At 36.2% G+C, this 19,604-nt stretch overlaps 1 protein-coding gene across 1 annotated transcript; it reads left to right on the top strand.

The window, feature by feature from the left end:
• The first annotated feature begins 5,503 nt into the window (after positions 1–5,503).
• On the top strand, positions 5,504–13,978 carry LOC127660085 (smoothelin-like). The gene is made up of 5 exons (XM_052150151.1): positions 5,504–5,700; positions 9,905–10,527; positions 10,804–10,918; positions 13,084–13,235; positions 13,430–13,978. Exons 1-5 carry the CDS (start codon positions 5,650–5,652, stop codon positions 13,767–13,769), a joined length of 1,281 nt encoding a protein of 426 aa, XP_052006111.1. The 5' UTR covers positions 5,504–5,649; the 3' UTR covers positions 13,770–13,978.
• Positions 13,979–19,604: the final 5,626 nt, after the last annotated feature.

Raw genomic sequence — 19,604 nt, forward strand, 5'->3', positions numbered from 1 at the left:
CTGAGGGCCAAAATCCTTTCTTCTGTCCTGTTTCTAGACGTCAATGGCCCTCCAGTGGAGCAGTTTGACCCAAAATCGTTTGTGCTCTCTTGGTTGAAAGACGGCCATCGCAAGCAAGCAAGGCAAGCACAGACAAAACCAGACAGACCACTATGGTCTGTTCTAGATTAACATTTTTTCTTTCACCAACATTGCCTGTCACATGTGAACTCTTTGCTCTGCCATCTACCTTGTTTGCTTGCTTGGGCTTCCCAGAGCATTAAAAGAACACTCCTGATGCTTGTTTGTAAAGCATTTGGTGTACTTTAAAAAATACTGCAGTGACAATCAGTCTTTGTCTGGCTTGAATGTTATAAATACTTACTCTCTGTGCACTCATGGAAGGACTCTTCGTCTTGTGTTTTCCTGGATGTTATTTGTGTCTCAGATATGACTTGATACGTGTTTTCTGTAACACATTATATATAGTTATGTTCAGTTCTCCATTTCAGTTCTGGGAAAAGAAAATGAGTTTATATATACTTTCTGTTGAAGAGGTCATTTCTCATTTGAGAATGAGAAAAAAAACTTGGGGACCCCCCATAATTGACTCAATTCGAGCACTGGTCATGTGTGATATCCAGCCAAACATGATAACATGGCCTGCATCTTTTTATTTGTATTTTCCCTGTTTGTTCCCTGCTATCTAATTTGAACATTACAATAGCATCTTAAAGGAATATTTCACCCAAAAATGAAAATAAATTCCTTGTTTACACAAACTTGTGTGTCCTAATCCAAAATGCCTTTCTTTCTTTTTAGGTACACAAAGGAAGAAAGTTTGAAAAAATATTGTGCTCAGTGATGTCATACAAGTGGATGGTGACCACCTATTCAAGTTTCAAAAGGATGCAAAAGTATAATTCAGAAGTCTAATAAATTATTGCATGCACCTCATGCCATGTTCTCAAGGCATACAATAAAGTTTAGTGAGAAACAAACTAAATCTAACATATTATTTAGTGAAAAACTTGACTGACCGTTGCTGTCCTGTGCATGTTCATAAGAGTGCACAAGAGCAGCAGTTATTAATTCATTCATAAGAGCATTAATTAATAAGAGCATTTGTTGAAAGATAATTTATTTCATACTATATGTAAGAAAAATGGACATTGTAATTGAAATATACCCAAATGAATTGGAATTGAAAGCTTATGAATCGGAATAGAATTGAATCATGATATCATGATGTATCGTGATATATACACTATATATAAAATCGTGACATGTCTAACACAATATGAATCATATCATGAGGTGGCTGGTGATACTAAACCCTATAGAACACCCCATCTCACGAGCAGTGCCATCATAACTGCTGCTCTCGTGCATTCTCATGAACACGCACAAAACAGCAACGGTCAGTCAAGATTTTCACTAAAAAAGTTTCACTAAAAAAGATAGTTGGGTGAACTATCCCTTTAAATTTTCATAACATAGGCCTAACATATCAGATCCTGTACACTCAAACACTAAATATATTTGAATGTAAGATTTATGCATTTCAATTTCATAAAAAAGTTGAAACACATTGAATGTAGTAATCCTTAACAAAATAACATGGAGAAATATATAAAGTTGTATAATTTAATTGATTAAAAATAACACAATTCATATAGGCTTGAGTGCTTATAAATTCTGTTTCCATTTCAGCCTCATTAAAGTTACACAGAGGTTGAGGATAAAAACAAAAGTGGTTTGTTTGACTGTTTCCATTCATTAGACCACAATCCTAAATATAACTTTAGTTAGTTAGTTCTTATCACTACATCATGTATGACAGACTCTTCTTGAATATCATCTAAAGACTAAACACCCTGGCAACATAAATACACAAACTACTTTTAAGTTATATGTTATATATTATAAATTAGGCAACAGGCTACAAAGTACTGACTTGAGCAACATCTAAACAGAAAAACAATACATTTAGGCTATTACGACTCACTGGCAATAGTTGAACTGCTATTGGTAATCTAACCATTTCTGTCGACACAGATCCTGGATATTTTGACTAAATATTGCTATTCTATCCCATTACATTTGCTAGCCAATACTAAATCCCACCCAGAGATATTCCATGATCATGTGTATGTTAGTAAAAAAGGAAATGACTTGTCATGACGCACCCGACATGTGTCTTGTCTCCTCTGCCAGCAGTTGTTGCGTCTTCTGCATGTCAGCGGCTGATCAGAGATGCTATTCCTGATGATAAAAACAAGATACACCAAAATCACACGTTTATTTTATGTCCAGAAATATTAGGCTACCTACAGCTTAAAATCTCTGGCTTTTTCAGTTCTGCGAGAAAACATCAGAAGAACATCGTGCACAAAAAACATCTGCCCTAAACCTGTTTGTACTCAATCACATGATATTACCCTGATAAGACTTGAGCCATTCAATAACATGACTTTTGTACTAAAATGAGTACTAGACTGTGCAAAGCTTTAAATTGTAGACGATACATTTGATCTACATTTCCCACTATGTCTGATCATATTGCGTTTTGGCTATGTTTTTGTGTAGTTAAACTTGTCTGACTTGCGAACTTGGGGAGCGTTACTTGTTTTGTATGTAAATAGCCTATGTAGACAAACTGACATATAGCGTCTATACTATATTTCATCTTGTCACTTTAACAGTGTGTTATGTCTACACGGACTGTCAGATATATTGAGAACAGATTAAAATGAACAATTATTAATAGCCTATTTTCTAATCATGAATGTTCTCATGAATGTTTTTGATAATATATATAAATTACAGTTTATAATATATAGCCTGTATATAGCGTATCTGGCACCCTCTTCTGTCCATTTAGTGAAAGTACGCCCAGAGTTGCTGGCTGAAGAAGTTCTTGTTGTAATGTTTGTGCTGACTAATTATTTAAATCACTATTTCACTGTTTTATTAATTATTTTTCATTCATTTCTTCATCCACACATACATCTTTCTGTGTGTAAAGGATATAGTTTTTTTTCCTGCTGGATACAGTATTCCGAGCACCAAAAACACCGTACACGAGTGTTTTCACACTTATCATAAATTAACATTTAAAACTGTGTGCATTTTAAATTAAAATATCACATTCAAATGCAACTATAAATTTAGTATAAAAAACAATACAAAAAAATACATCAGAAAATGTAGCATTGATTAGGAAAAACAGAAAGTCTAGTGCCATGAGTCATGTTTCAACTCTTATTTTCATTACATGTACTGTAAAAAATATTGTGCTGGTTTTACAAAAAAAACAAAAAAAAACATTGTTAACATGCTTAACATATTAGACTTCACATGTTTTCAGCATGTAATCCTAAGTAATGCCAACTTAAGTTGTTCAATTTACAGGCCATTATTTTAAGTTATAAATGCAATATTTATCTTGTAGGGAACAGCCAATTCAAGTAATATTTACTTAATTTTTCTTATAAGCTACACATATTTTTAAGTTAGTTACACTTCATTTTATTAATATTCCAATGTTTCCAATATAGCCTACTTATTAAAGTCAACAAGTGTTACAAAACATATAAAAAAAATTATTCATTTTGCAAGTTAGTAATTTATGTACAACATTTCAACAGCAATACATTTATAAATGTTTCTAATAGGCTGTTTAAAAAAAAAAAACAATCATATTATATACATATAATATAGGGTAGGCAAAGCAGGTTTTGTTGAATAAGACACCAATAAACTTGAAAAACATCACAGAGTTCTTTAGGTCTATATGTGCACATTGGTGCATTTATTTCGTTTTCTATACCTATGCCCTTGAAGGTTGGCATTTATTATATAACATAAATATTTTTTAAACAAAGAGGATTAACAGCTACATGAAGTAGTTGGCATGTGTTTAGACAGAGAGTCTGCAGAGAGAACAGATAATCAAAGGGGTTGAGTGAATGAGAGCAAAGATAGCGGTTTATTTTTAAAGCCATCTGCTTTGTGGTGAGGGAGGAAATGCACCTCTACAGGATAAGAAGAGCTATACATGCATACAGAGATAACTGTGAACTAAGTTACAAGAGCTGAAGTGAATAAACAGCCTTCTGCTTTGATCAAGAAGAGTAAAAAATGAGAGCATAAGATAAAGGCTACAAACTTTCATTCTCACTTTTTGCACACATTCACATATTACAGTCAGGGTTGGGGAGTAACAGAATACATGTAATGGGATTACATATTTAAAATGCTAAATAAAAGTAACTGTATTCCACTACAGTTAAAATAAAATAAAATGGTAATTAGAATACAGTTACATTCAAAAAGTATTTGGATTACTGAAGGGATTACTTTGCATTTTTTTGTCATTTGTTTTATTTGATATTTAGTCCTTTCAGATGGAAAACATTTATCCATATAGATGACGTGAACCAAAGTGCATTTGAACAGCGGTGAAACACTTTCTTATAATGTGTTACATTCATACGAGCAGACAGAGATGTATGTTTGAAGTAAGTTTGGAGCGGTTTTTTTGTTTTCCTGTAAAAATATCTAAAAATCCTTAAAACAAGATCAGTTTGATTTATCTTGTTTTAGTAACAACACTGGATAAGATATTTCGGTTTTTCAGTGAATGTATTTTGTCTTACTGTACTGGCAGAGTTTTTATAGTTAAAACAAGTGAAAAAATCTACCAGTGCTGAAGAAGTAATCCAAAGTATTTAGAATATATTACTGACCTTGAGTAATCTAACGGAATACATTATAAATTACATTTTACAGCATCTGTTCTGTAATCTGTAGTGGAATACATTTCAAAAGTAACCCAACCAACCCTGATTACAGTACAGTATATAACCCCAAAATAGCATCCAGAAACTCTTTTTCTCAGCACGTCTCGTCTGGAAAGAACTTTTATGTTTAAAGCACATTTTACAATGAGATTATACAACATATTGGAGACCTGGAAATTGTAGTATGTAGTTGTTGTTGTTTGTTTTTTTTTTTTTTTTATCTCTGTCAATATATTTAGTGTCCAAAGTATTATTCTTTTTTTTTCATGTTTCTTTTGCATTGGGATACATATGAGTGCATGTATGCAAATAAAGTTCAAACCAGTCATATTAAAGTGTGACATTTTGAAGGCATAAATGTATGAAGGTATCTCTGTTTTATAAACTATTTTTGTCTTAAGTATTTGAGAAAATGTTTAAGATCAATTGATCTTGCAGCTTCAGAGTAATAGAGAGAAATCTTTAAAAGGGTGTAACATACAAAATAGCAGATGTACTGATCTTATTTTATTCTTGGACCTACATCAATACTGTTTATTCCTGTGTGTGTGTGTGTGTGTGTGTGTGTGTGTGTGTGTGTGTGTGTGTGTGTGTGTGTGTGTGTGTGTGTGTGTGTGTGTGTATTGGTTTCTAGCAGTAACAGCTGCTCAGTGGGTCTGTTTGTGCCAGTGTTACACTATTTCTGGACTATGTGTTGTTCAAAAGGTCAGGGCTAGAGAGAGAGAGAGAGAGACAGCGAGAGGATACAGAGAAAAGGAAGAGGAGAGGGTGAGGAAGACCAAGGAAATAAGAAGAAAGGGGAAAGACTGTGAAGAATCTTTCAGTTCAATTTGACAGGAGATTTCATACAGACGACCCCAAACAAATGGAGGATTCTGAGAATATTACAGAGGCCAGTGAGGAAATGAATGACCAGGTAAATTTAGCATTTAATTAACAATGGACTGATCATGTTATTCTTTCTCTGTTTCTCTTACTGTATTTAAAGTTTACATTAACCCTCATATTCTGTTTTGGGTCTGAGAGACACCAAGGTCCCTTCATCATCTAAAAAAAAAAAAAAACGTAACATTAAAGTTTCAGGATGATACTACATGACTTCCACCCAACAAAACCAAATTTTAACTAGAGAACATGCCTCAAATGTCCTCTGTAAAGAATGTTTGGTGTCTCAGACAAGACAAGTATTATACATGAATAAATTCAACAAATTTTCACATGCTAAGATTCTAGTCAATCATATATCAATAGAACTAAAGTTAAAAACATGTATTTTAATTTCTTAACTTTAAATACTTTAAAACATGCTAACTCGTACATTTTGATGGCACTTAACTTTAAATTTAACTCAGTTGTTCCATGTTTAAATGACTTTCCTTAAAATAAAATGATCATGTAATCTCAATTTAAACACTCCAAGTAGAGGCAACCTAATTGTATTGAGTAAACCCAACTAAATTAGACATGTTAAAATAACTTAAATTATTCTATTTCTATTATAAACTAGCTAGTACAGTAAATGCTTGCATGCTAAATGCATGCTAATGAGAAATACAGTTCCTGCGTTCTAAATCGTGGAATCGATTCTGCACTGTATTTGATGAAGGGCACACTTCTCGGTAAAACTTCTGTACTTCTGTACTGTTCGTAAAACAGTACGTTCTTTAGGTATGTGTGCGAATAGTGTGAATTGATTGCAGATATACTTCATCCAAGGATGTGGGTATTGACCCATGACCCTTATATATGACTTAATAACAACAAATGTGAAAATAGTGTACTCTGGTAAGCATCATTTAAGTACAAGGGACATCTTTCTTGGTGTATCATATGCAGTGTAGAAGAGCCCTCCTACTCATTCTTTTAAATCCAGTGTTTTGAATGTGAGGTTTCCTCAGCTCCCGAGGGATTATGGGATCGTAAAGTGTCCAGTCAATCTGCACTTCAGAATCATGCTGGGAAATCCCCTGCCAAGTTTCAGTTAACCAAAAAAAAAATATTCATATTGTCCCAACACAATTAATTAATGAATAATTCCTTACATTTAAATAGCACTTTTCTAGGCACTCAAAGCGCACTAGAAAGTATAGGGGGATCCACTGCAACCACCACCAGTGTGCTGCATCCACCTGGATGATGCAACGGCAGGTAGAGTGCGCCACACACTAGCTATTGATGGAGAGGAGAGTAAAGTGATGTAGCCAATTCAGAGATGGGGATTATTAGGATGCCATGATAGATAAGGGCCAATGGGGGGAATCTGGCCAGGACAACGGGTTACACCCTTACTCTTTACGAGATGTGCCCTGGGATTTTTAATGACCACAGAGAGTCAGGACCTTGGTTTAATGTCTCATCCGAAAGATGGTGCTTTTTTACAGTATGGTGTCCCTATCAACATATTGGGGCATTAGGTCCAACACAGGCCACAGGGTGAGCACCCCCTGCTGGCCTCCCTAATTCCACTTCCAGCAGCAACCTTAGTTTTCCCCAGGAGGTCTCCCATCCAGGTACTGATCATGCTCAACCTTGTTTAGCTTTAGTGGTCAACCAGACGAGAGCTAAAACAACTAAGTTAATTTAAGTTAACTTGGTTACATACATTTTTGAGTAATGTGAACAAGGAAGGATTCATTAAAACTGACAATAGTCAAAGTAATTTTTTTTTGAGTGCTAAATGAAACTCATTTAATGCAATTTTGTAAAATTTTTATTGTCAAAAAAAGACAAACGAAGAATGCCCAATAGCCTTCATCATTTTTAGCGAAACCAAACTCTTTGAGAAATGTGTGGTTTCGCCAACTCAGTGCAACACTACATATTGTAGCTGCATAACTAAAATCCCCAAATAGTCTCTGCATCTACCCTCCCATTGCAACATTGGTAATGTTGATTGAGTGGCTACTGGCATAATTAAGTTCAGCTGGACAATTTAAGTTCATGACTAGTGTATTAAACGCAAACAATATAACAATTCAAGTTACTTAAAATGTGTCAGTTTTGTGAACTCAAAAGAAAGAGAAAGTTCTAAATACTCATCAAGGTTCATTTATATGAACTAATTTGCATGATTTAATTTTTCTCTCACAATCCAATTAATTACTTTGAACATTAGGGTGTATAGTGCTGGTGTGCATAGTATAGAAGTTTGCTTCTACCAACTGTCTTTTTAGATTAGCTGAAGACACATCAAACATGCAGTGTTACTAAAATAGATATAGCCAAGTAGATGTCTACTTTGTCAGACAACAAAGTTAAGACTTCAAGAACAGCTGTCTAATGGGTTTAGATTACATCAGATGAACTTTTTAAATTTGTTGGGAAAATAAGATGTTCTGTCAATAGATCATTAGGGTTAATGTTCTTTGAACTGGATGTTACATGTTACAAAATTGCATGTATTATGTGTATGCGTCTTGTTCTATTCTCATCTATCTTACACACACATAAGCACTCTTATATTCTTAGGGGGATACGTAAAGTTTGTTTATTCGGTTGCCCTCCAAGTCATTTCACTTATTTCTCTTACTATATTATGTAATTATTGCCTGGAGTGCAGTTGATCGGATTGTGGTTACTCCTTGATATCTATTCCAGGCTCAATTCACATTTAGTAATTTGATATGAACACATTTACTAATGCTCATGCTCACACACATGCACACACACATGCACAAAACTCACAAATGCATGCACACACACACCTGCTCATTCAACGGAATGCTCCAGCTCTTTTTACAAATGGTAAGTCATGACCTCATGTGACACCTGGGGCATGCAGCTTCTCTTTAGCAAAACTGAACACTCATACACATGGACACAAACTCTGATATGTTCTTAGACTGCACATTGAGAACATTACAGATTACTTGAATGTGAATCACTGCCCACATTTTTGTATTTTTAATTTTAATGGAACTCTGTATTTGATATCTCCTTCAGAGAATACTGCATACCTATATTAATAAGCCTGAAATAATCTGATGCATTCACATATGGTGAGAAAACAATATGTCAGATTGACAGAAAATATTTTACACCCCCCTGAGTATATATTTTCCTGAACACAATCTTCACAAGAGGACAGCAAATAAAGGAATTACAGCTCAATTACAACTCTAACGCATGCTATACCAAATACAAAATCTCTGTTCATTGAGTTCACATGGATAAGCAGATAATCAAAGATGATTGATGATTTTTCCCAAAAAGAGTGTGGGAAATCTGGTACCAATTTTCATGCATATCATAATTTTCTCATTCTCTCCACATTCCCATGGATATTAAACATTTTGTTATCCAGAGCCTTGAATAGATTTGTATGTGCTTTGTAATAAGGTTTTTCGCTGTTGATAGTCATCAAAACCAAGTCATACAATATTTACTGATGTGATCGATTGATGAAAGACTAGACTCTGAAATATACATACAGGCAGAAGAGTTTGAATACCTGTTCATATTTGTCTAGTATACAAAGCAATGTATTCCATTTAGCTTTTATGAAGGAACGTTTATATTTAAAAAAGTAGGCCTACATTAAAGAACTAAGAATGCATATATTATATGCATTATTCTTGTATGTTCTTATATAAAATTGCATTCTTTTAGGCATAATTCAGTTGCTATTGGGTAGACTGACAGAGTAAAGTTTAAAAACACTGTAAATATAGTTCCCTTCTAATGCAAGTTTGACCTGTCCACATTGATTAGAAATGATTAGAGAACATCTGTTTTTGGGGGGTAAATCTTTAATGTTCTTACTCCTCTTTCATTGTAAATGAATCATTAGTCCTGAATGGCAATGCAAGAAACATGATATAGCAAATGCTCCTTCTAAAGCAGACGGACGGACGGACGGACGGATGGACGGACGGATGGACGGACAGAATTGTGCATTGATTCAGTATGGGACATTCCACAGCCCTTGATCATTTTGCAATGTCCTGCTTTATATGGGACAGTTGGCAACCCTACCCATAGTGGGCCCTGGCCCATTGGTTGAGAAACACTGTTGTACTGCAGGACATAGCTGAAACCATTTTAGCTTCTGTGAGTGGTAAGTTTGTGCTGTGGAGTCGCTCTGCTTTGCTGTAACCACTTTTGGAATTGTCTCTTCACAGGATGCCAAACATCTGGACCAAAAAGAGCCCAAATGCGTAGTAGATTCTGAGCCAGGAGGTGTGACTGATACTACAGAGAGTGGAGTTGATAAAGAGAACAAAGAAGAGAAGCAGAACACAAAAGATCTAACCAATGACAGTGAGGCATGTGAAATAGAGGGCGGAGCCACTGACAATGTCAACATAGTGAGAATGGAAGAAACAGATTTGGAGAAAAAAGAGGAGCAGATCAATACAAATACAGACCAAGAGCAAGAAAACGAGACTGGGGTGATTGAAAATAAAGACAATGAGGTAGTAAAAGAAGGAAAGGAATGTAACGACGAATCTCTCAGGAAAGAGGATGATTCAGATGAAACTGATGAAAAAAAACTTGAGGAGAAACACAAAGAAGAGGAGGAGACAGCTAATGAGTCTACAAACACAGAGGCTGAAAAAGACACAGATGAGATAAAAGAGAATACAGACAACACCAAAGACAAACTGCAAGAAGAAAATCCTGCCAGAAAGAACAGAACAGTTCCATCATCTAGTCTTAGAGCTTCTACAAAATCAACTGTCTGTCCACGAGGCGCCCGTCCCTCAACTAGAAGAGACGCCATGGCCAAGTTTCAGAAGGACCAGTAAGCCATCTTCATCATCACAGTTGTCTTCTTCATTGTTATAAACCTTATAATCATACAGATCATTGTCACAAATATCATATACAGTATTTACAATGTTTATTAACCATCATTTCATTCATACAATAATGTAAACAACATCATTACTTATTTATCATTACTTTGTTACTGTGAATAGCTGTATTTGTTCATGTAACTGTGTTTACATCATATAATATGTCTACATCTGGTATGTCTTTAGCGTTTGTGTGAATTAATTGTGTTACCTTGTTGTAGGACCCCAGGACCCAGAAACTTTAAAGTTCAACGGACATCTATAGGTGTGGCCGGTGGAGCCTCAATTAAACAGAAAATTCTACAGTGGTGCAGGAACAAAACACAGTGCTATGAGGTAAGCTGAATATTTTGAATTTACTAAAAGTTAACAATTGCACAGAAATGAATGTGGCCCCGAGAAGTATTTGGACATTCAAGCCACACTTTGAAGAGTTTAAATGTCACTGTATTAGATAACAAAATATCAAACCAAGTGGCATCTACAAACAACTGATGCTATGCCTTTTACTAACTATCTTTACTTTTCTGAGCCATTTTTGTCATTTTTAAATAAATGGTTCCTAGACAACTTTTAATGGAGTTTCTAAACAAAGCTCGGGAGGAGCATGTTCATTTAATCAAACCAATTACAACGCTAGAGTAAGTATATTTAACATTTACATTTATGCATTTGGCAGGCGCTTTTATCCAAAGCAACTTACAGTGCACTTATTACAGGGACAATCCCCCCGGAGCAACCTGGAGTTAAGTGCCTTGCTCAAGGACACAATGGTGGTGGCAGTGGGGATCGAACCAGCAACCTTCTGATTAACAATTATGTGCTTTAGCCTACTATGCCACCATCACTCACAGATCTTTCCTGTGTGCTGCAACAATTCTTCTGGGTGTCATGCCGATTTTTGACTCCCTAGTTTGGCTATGTTTGGGGTAGGATAGGGGCCAATGACTCCCTATGGATAGGATTAGGGGTAGGCTTTATGGATAGGGACCAATCAGGTAGCTGGGAGTAAGAATCTGGAAAGGCATCAGATTTCGGCACAATACTGGCATCCCTCATTCACTCCAACTCCACCTTATGTCTAATTCATTACTAAACTCAATTTAAGAATGTCTAGCTTTGGACGAGTCTTGAGCTCGAGCCCTAAATTATGGACAGTGAGCCAAATCTTTTTACCCTCACCTCTATTTAAGGATTACATTAACATTAGGCTTGGGATTGATGCCTTTTTCATGCATCGATAATAGGAAGATATTCCCTATAATTATGGAATTTTTGAGATAGATAGGGCTATCCCTTGCCAATAGATGACATGACACGTTCTAAAAAAAACTTTTTGTGGTTTCACAGCTTGAATGAAACCTCTTTAAAGATATATACAGAGAAATTGCATAATAATTTCTAATCGTTCCGTTTGTGCAGTTAAACCTGTTTCATACAATAAATTGCAAACTCATCAATGTCACTTTCATTCTTGAAGAAGTACAAAAACCTTTGTAGCTATTGTGTGTATGTGTTCTATGCCAGGAGCTCTAAAATACCTGTCCAATATATTGGTACATGTGCTTTACATTTACATTTATGCATTTGGCAGACGCTTTTATCAAAGCAACTTACAGTGCACGTATTACAGGGACAATCCCCCCGGAGCAACTTGGATTAAGTGTCTTGCTCAAGGACACAATGGTTTTGGCTATGGGGATCGAACCAGTGACCTTCTGATTACCAGTTATGTGCTTTAGTCCACTACGCCACCACCACTCCAGGTCCAAGGTCACGCCTTGTGACCTCCTTTAGTAAATGTTACCCCCTTGTGATCGTACGATGCATTTACTCCGGACAATAAACAGAAGCCTTCTTATTTAAATGTCGGCTAATGTTAATATATTGATATCTCAAACATATATTGATAAAATAATGTGCCGATCAATAATCAATATATTGCTATTTTATGACATGCCTAATTAACAAGCAAACAACTGAAATGGATGTATGAAGTCGGTTCCCATCAAGTTCACACAGGTGTCCTAGCAGAGTAACCTCAGTTCATTACATTAACTATGGATATGTTCCACTAGCGTTTGAAAACCAAAAAGTCCCCAAAATGTCCAAATGTGTTCATTTAAAAAAATATATGTATTGTTTTATCATTTAAAACAAACTTCTTTTTATGATGTGTTTTCTATAAAAATGTCATTGTGCTATCTTTCTTGAAAATAAATATCACTTGGTTTGATATTTTGTTATCAAAAATTCAATAACATACATATATTGCACATACCATAACATACACAATTACATAAACACATATTTAAGTGTGGAGTACCGTAAGTGACCAAATGCTTTTTTGGAGGCACTGTGTATTCAAATCCTGGTCAAAGTGAATGATATGACCAGAAATAATTATTTGGGAACCATTTTATCCATTTATAGAAACTTAAAAAAATCTATTAAGAATGATCCTGTATGAAAGTGTCTAATTCTCCTTTACCATCTTAAAGGGTGTCAGCATAGAAAACTTCTCTTCCTCTTGGAATGATGGCCTGGCTTTCTGTGCACTCGTTCATCGCTTCTTTCCCTCTGCTTTTGACTTCTCGTCCCTCAAACCCAGTGAACGGGAGAAGAACTTCACTTTGGCCTTCAGCACTGCAGAGTATGTTAGTACTGTACTCGAATGTGTGCATGTAACTGCAGAAGAGAGGTCAAATATAGGGGAATAAAAGATGTATGGATGTATGTGGAAGTGTAATTTCTATGTGAATTTTATTGATTTCATATATGAGTGTGGAAGAACCTAAAAATCTTCTATCCCACAGAAAAACAATGCAATAATCCTCTCTTTTCTAGATCTCTTGCTGACTGCTGCCCCCTTCTGGAAGTGTCGGATATGTTACTAATGGGCAAGAATCCAGACCCTCTGTGTGTTTTCACCTATGTACAGTCCCTTTGTCATCACCTCTCTAAGATAGAGAAAGAGAGGAAGGAGAAAGAGAAAATGGAGGCGGACAAGAACAAAGAAGTACATCAGGAGGCGACTGAAGATAACGAGAAAGGAGAGGGAGAGACGGATGAGAGTGGGCAAAATGACAAGACAGAGGAAAATGGATCAGATTCTAGCATGAAGGCAGCACAAGAGACAGATCAGAATGAAAATGTAATAAATGCAGATGTCACGGGTGAGGTTTAAGTGAAAGACAGAAATTTAATGAAACATAAATATAGGAAGAAAAGGCATCTGACTCATATTAAAACTGTAGATGTGTCAAATAATGTAATGTAATTTAAAATCTGCTTCAGTGAATGTATGAATTTCGATTTTATATGAAGTTTAGATGATCAATATGTTATTACTTTTTGAATTGCTTGGGTCTGGTAGTGTAGTAGATTTTCATTTACTCAAATAAATGATTTCTAAACTTTTGTCTTTGTTAGGCTTGACTACCTAATTACTGTGTTTCAGTGTATGTATGCACTGAATGTTGATTGCATGCATGTACATATTCATTTCAATCAGACACAGAATCATTCATGGTGGTATTTTAAATCTCCCATTTTTGTCATATTCTATCTGTAATTATAGTCATATTATGTCTAAAAATATTTTTCAGAAATATGACATGCTATACAATTTCCATTGCAGCAGAGCTCAGAGCTTATAATAATAACTGTGCCCAAGGGCATATATTTGGCTATGCCCTTGAGGGGTACAGTGTGAAGAATTTACATGTTTCCATTGATCATGGTATAATTATTGGAGGAGTTATACTTGCTTGTTTTTATTATTGGGGGGTTACCTCCCTCCCATTCCCACTGTAATCTACGCCCCTGACTGTGCCATTAACTATTCAAGGTTTTCAATATTTTAATGTGCAATCCAACAAATAGCCTACATAAAGTCTGATCAGATATAGGCCTCAGTGATGGGCTTCACATGAGTAGGTTAACTACATTTCTAAATCAAGTAGCTTTTCTGAGGCGAAGCTATATTATTGATTAGGTAGCGGTGTAGCTTTGACAAAAGCTACAATGCTACATCATGCCCATACCCGGTGTTTAATATCAGAATATGTCAGGAATAAAGACTAAATGAATCTATGAAGCAGTCTGAATCGGTTCGTGATTCAATCTGAATGACTCAGAAAGAGCTGAATCATTTGGTATGAACTCTCACTTGTCAACACGCTTATGGAATATTTTAAAACATGGAAAATAAAAATAACACTGGTTGCAATGGATCTGCAATCAATGGAAACAAAACCTGCAAATCCATCTTAAATGATTAGTTCACCCTAAAATGATCATTCTCTCATGATTTACTCACCTTTAAACCAGATGTGTACGTCTATCCTTCTTCAGCAGAAATGAAAGGAGACACAATGAAAGCGAATGGGTGCCATGACGCTGCTGGCTGTTTGACGGTCCAAAAGGCATATTTAGACAGCATAAATGTAATCCACACGGCTCCAGTCGATCGATGAATGTCTTCGGAAGCAAATCGACAGGTTTGTGTATGAAACAAATAGATAATTCAAATGTTTTTAACTTTAAATCTTTGTTTCCGCCCACTGCTGTAGTTGTGTTTGAAATGACCTATCTCTTGCGTGATGTTCGTTCGTGACGCTCCTTGATGGGTCGACTGGTAGCAGGAAGCAGTTTTTAAAGGTTAATAAAGCTTTAATTATCGATTCATTTTTTACACTAGCCTATCAATTTGCTTCAGAAGACATTCATTGATCAACTTGAGTCGTGTGGATTACTTTTATGCTGCCTAAATAAGCCATTTGGACCGTCAAATAGCCAGCAGCCTGATGGCACCCATATGCTTTAATTTTATGGACAAACAGCTGAAATATGCTTATAATTATTTAGATTTTACTGAAGAAAGAAAGTCATACACATCTGGGATGGCTTAAAGGTGAGTAAATAATGAGAAAATTATAATGTTTGGGTAAACTAATCCTTTAACGTTTGATGAAAAAGGTCATTATTACGTTCAACACGTGTGCAGCTTGTGAATGACTACTGCAGGTAAATACATTTTCCAAATAAAAAGTTTCAAAACACTACATTTACATTTGCATTTATGCATTTGGCAGATGCTTTTATCCAAAGCGACAGGGATAATCCCCCCGGAGCAACCTGGAGTGAAGTGCCTTGCTCAAGGACACAATGGTGGTGGCTGTGGGGATCGAACCAGCGACCTTCTGACCATGTTTTTTTTTTTTTTTTTTGACATACTGTATATTCCCTGATAAAAAGACTAGTTTAACCAGCAATTCCCATGCTGGTCTGGGCTGGTTATCCTGGTTAGTGCTGGTTTTGTTCTGGTTTTGTGCTGTCTAGCTGGTGGACTGGCATAGCCATGCTTTTCGTCAGCTAAACCTTGCTGGTGAAGCTTGTTAAGACAACGTGGTTTTTCTGATGAAGCTGTTTTAAAAGCCTAGAGGGAACAACAGCACACCAGCATTCAATGCTGGGGAACCATCACCCAAAACACAACATAAGCAACACAACGTAACACAGCAATGCTGGTCTTTTCAGCAGGATTACCTGGGAATAGCATACAATTGTATATGAATATGGTAATCATTTATAGGTAGGACCATGGTATTCGTTTAAATAATTTGAAGCACAATGTAAATACAGATTGGTGCATAAATATGGTAATTGTATACCAAAGTACCATGGTATTACCATCTGATACCATCAGATATAATATTGTTATTACACAGAGGTGCTCACACACACAAGGAATGTACAAGGAAGCTAAATTATTGGAGTAGCTTGCCTAATACTGATAGACCTATATTGCACATTTCACAGTACACATGCTGTAAACTGCAGAAATAGTAAAAGCAATAGGCCTATATGTAATTCCAACAAAAATGAAGTCTTACGAATTGGTACAAATTCCCCACCTCATAGTATTGTGACGAATTCACATGAGAGACATTTGGCCATTCTAAAAACAGCCCTAGTGTTGTTGCGTTTATGTGTAATGTTGGAAACCTTTACTTTTATCTTTCGTGGCTCACATAATATCACAGTCCATTTACAAATTGTCACAGAAATTATGTTGCAACATTTGCAACCTGGTCTCATGACAAGTCACAATAGCACTAGATGAAGAAAGGTAAGAAACGTACGATGTTGTCTCCTGCAAAAACAGATGACTTTTCCTCAGAAAAAAATAATAAAAATAAATGAACCAACAAACAATGTTATTATGATTTTTCCTAAGTATAATCCCTAAACTAAACATAGCCATAAAGTCTAGCCCTTTACCCAAACTCTAAAAATAACCAATTAATTTTGGGGCGGCTGTGGCTCAGTTGGTAGAGCGGGTCGGCCACTAATCACAGGGTTGGCAGTTTGAATCCTGACCCGCATGACTCCACATGCCGAAGTGTCCTTGGGCAAGACACTGAACACCAAGTTGTTCCCAATGGCAGGCTAGCACCTTACATAGCAGCTCTGCCGCCATTGGTGTATGAATGTGTTTATGAATGAGTGAATGAGTCACAATGTAAAGTGCTTTGAATACCGTTAAGGCTTAAAAAGGCGCTATATAAGTGCAGACCATTTAACACGGAGGAAAGAAACATTAGGGATTGGAACGAGAAGAGAAGCATATTACAGGTTGACATACATCAGTTATTTGTTTTGCATAAATCAGTATGGAATCAGTAACCACATTTGTTTCCTTTCTTAAATAAAGTGTTTGATAGGCTATGTATTATTTGATGCCTGTTATGTTTCTATTTGAAAGTCTGTTTGTTGATTGGTTTGGACTCTACTGGAATAAAAGTCCTACCTTTTTCGCACAAGTCAAGTCGTATGATATCTTACGATTTTGCCATCTCGTATGAATTATTACGGGTTGTCACGTCTCTTATGTCACAGAGAAGTCACACTGAACTCACTCAGCAGTTTTTGTTTTGATGACTGTAAGAACATAAATCTCTTCAAGGGCCTCTGCTCCATGCAAAGTTCTAAGCACCTAACAAGAGCTACACCATGCCTGTACTGGTGTGTACTCGTGCTCGCAAAAGGGAAGAAAAGGAGTGCAAAATGATTACACGTGGTACCGTGCAATTCAACCTTGATGAATTTAAGTTCTGTTGACATAGAGAAGCAAATGACTCTGTGTCTACTGTTTCATACCGTCACACCCTCTTTCTCAACATGTTTTGGTAATTTGGTGCTATATTTATGCAAAGGAATCTTATCCCTACATCCACTCTCTCTCTCTCTCTCTCTCGCTCTCTCTCTCTCAGAGTTTCATATTTCCCTGAGTGTGGCTGGTGCAAGTGTAGTTAAGTGATCTTAATGAAGTCTCAACAGACACCAGTGCAGTGCTATCAAAACACCCACAGACAGAGTTAAGACTCTGTAAATGACAAAAAAAAAACGAAAAAAGAGGAGTATGAGGATATGAGTGATTGTGTCTTTGGGCTAAAAGTTCTGGAGTGCATTTTGGAAGATTTCACATCCCCTGCAAATTGTGTTTCATCTATCAAGATCAACTGAGAAGACCATCCTAAGACACATGTATTCATGCAACACCAAGGAAATACTCAAAAGATGAACATCTACTTTGTTGGATGCTCCATAACAATTAATCATTGTTCATTCTGATTTCATGGGAGGACGTTTTAAGAATATCTTCCAGTCAACTATCAATAGAAATTCTCCATGGATTCCACTGATCCAGAGTCCTCCAATTATGTGGATACAGACAGCTCTACTTCACCTTATCCACAATCATCGACATCTCGTAAGACCACCCACTACCGTGACCATGGTAGCCTTTGTTACGGCACAGGAGTTGTGTGGACACATCTCCGTCCCTTCATTCCCTTCTTTCTGGTCTCCAGCCTAGTGGTGGCACTAGTCTACGTGCTCCAATTCATTATATATGGAGGGCCCTTCACTGATCCTCTGTTCTTCGTCAAATTTGAGAAACGCTGGCCACCACCTAGCCAGCAGAGAACCACCATGGATCGACTGGTATTCTTTAAAGCTATGGACAGAAATTGATCTCCGCTGGATTAGAATCTACATGACATTGATGTTGTTGTCCTTGATTTTGGAATCTGGGGATAAACATATGTAAAAGATTAAGAAACCCCTTGAATTGCAAAATTGGTGTCCATATGCTCAGGATTGAAAATTAAACTAAAGTATCTAAACCCACCTAGAATATCCATAGATACCTTGTTTAAATAATATTGGAACTCTTTCCCTTCAAAAAGGCTGTCTTGTGTTTTTAAATGGTCAAAAAAATAATTCTGGTATGTTATTAATTATACATCTTAATTAATGATCAATTATCTATCTATAAGCCGTGTAATCATTAATTGGAAGGCACATAATATTACTAGCTGTATTGTGCATAATACACATTTATATGTAATATCAAATAAGCAGATGCAGCTACCAAACTATTGAAATTGTGATTGCATTGTCTACAAAATGTCATAAGACGTGTTTATATATATTCAGATTTCATTTGACGAGTTCACTGGTTCATGGGGTACATTAAGGTCAACAGATGTGGCGTGCTGTCCATAATGTAGGGGCTCGGGCACAAGACTTGGCTTGAGCTCTGAGATCCCCCCATGGACTATAGACTTAAGCAAGAAATAGAAAGACAATTTTGAATAATAATTGTCATTGGCATTAAAGTATTGCAGAGGTGGAGGGATGCTGGTAGAATTTTCACTGGTGTGATGGAAGCAGCTGCTTATACATCCTTGGGATATAATTGGCAGGCCTGGATGAACAAGCTCCTCCCAAACTTACATTTGGAACTTTATTTAAATTGTCAGTTCCCGTTTCTGCCTGAAATTGGAGGTCAACACTGCACAAATTCTAGCAACCATTAGGGTCAGAATAGCACAAGGACTATTGGTCACAAAGAGAGTACATTTATAAACTTGCTTAAACTGGTTCTACTGTACCAATGATAATTGGTATAATTGTAAGGCACTTTGTTCTATGCTTCATTCCTGTCAGTGGT

The sequence above is a fragment of the Xyrauchen texanus genome, chromosome 19 (genome assembly GCF_025860055.1).
Source record: "Xyrauchen texanus isolate HMW12.3.18 chromosome 19, RBS_HiC_50CHRs, whole genome shotgun sequence".
In the NCBI taxonomy this organism is placed as follows: Eukaryota; Metazoa; Chordata; class Actinopteri; order Cypriniformes; family Catostomidae; genus Xyrauchen; species Xyrauchen texanus.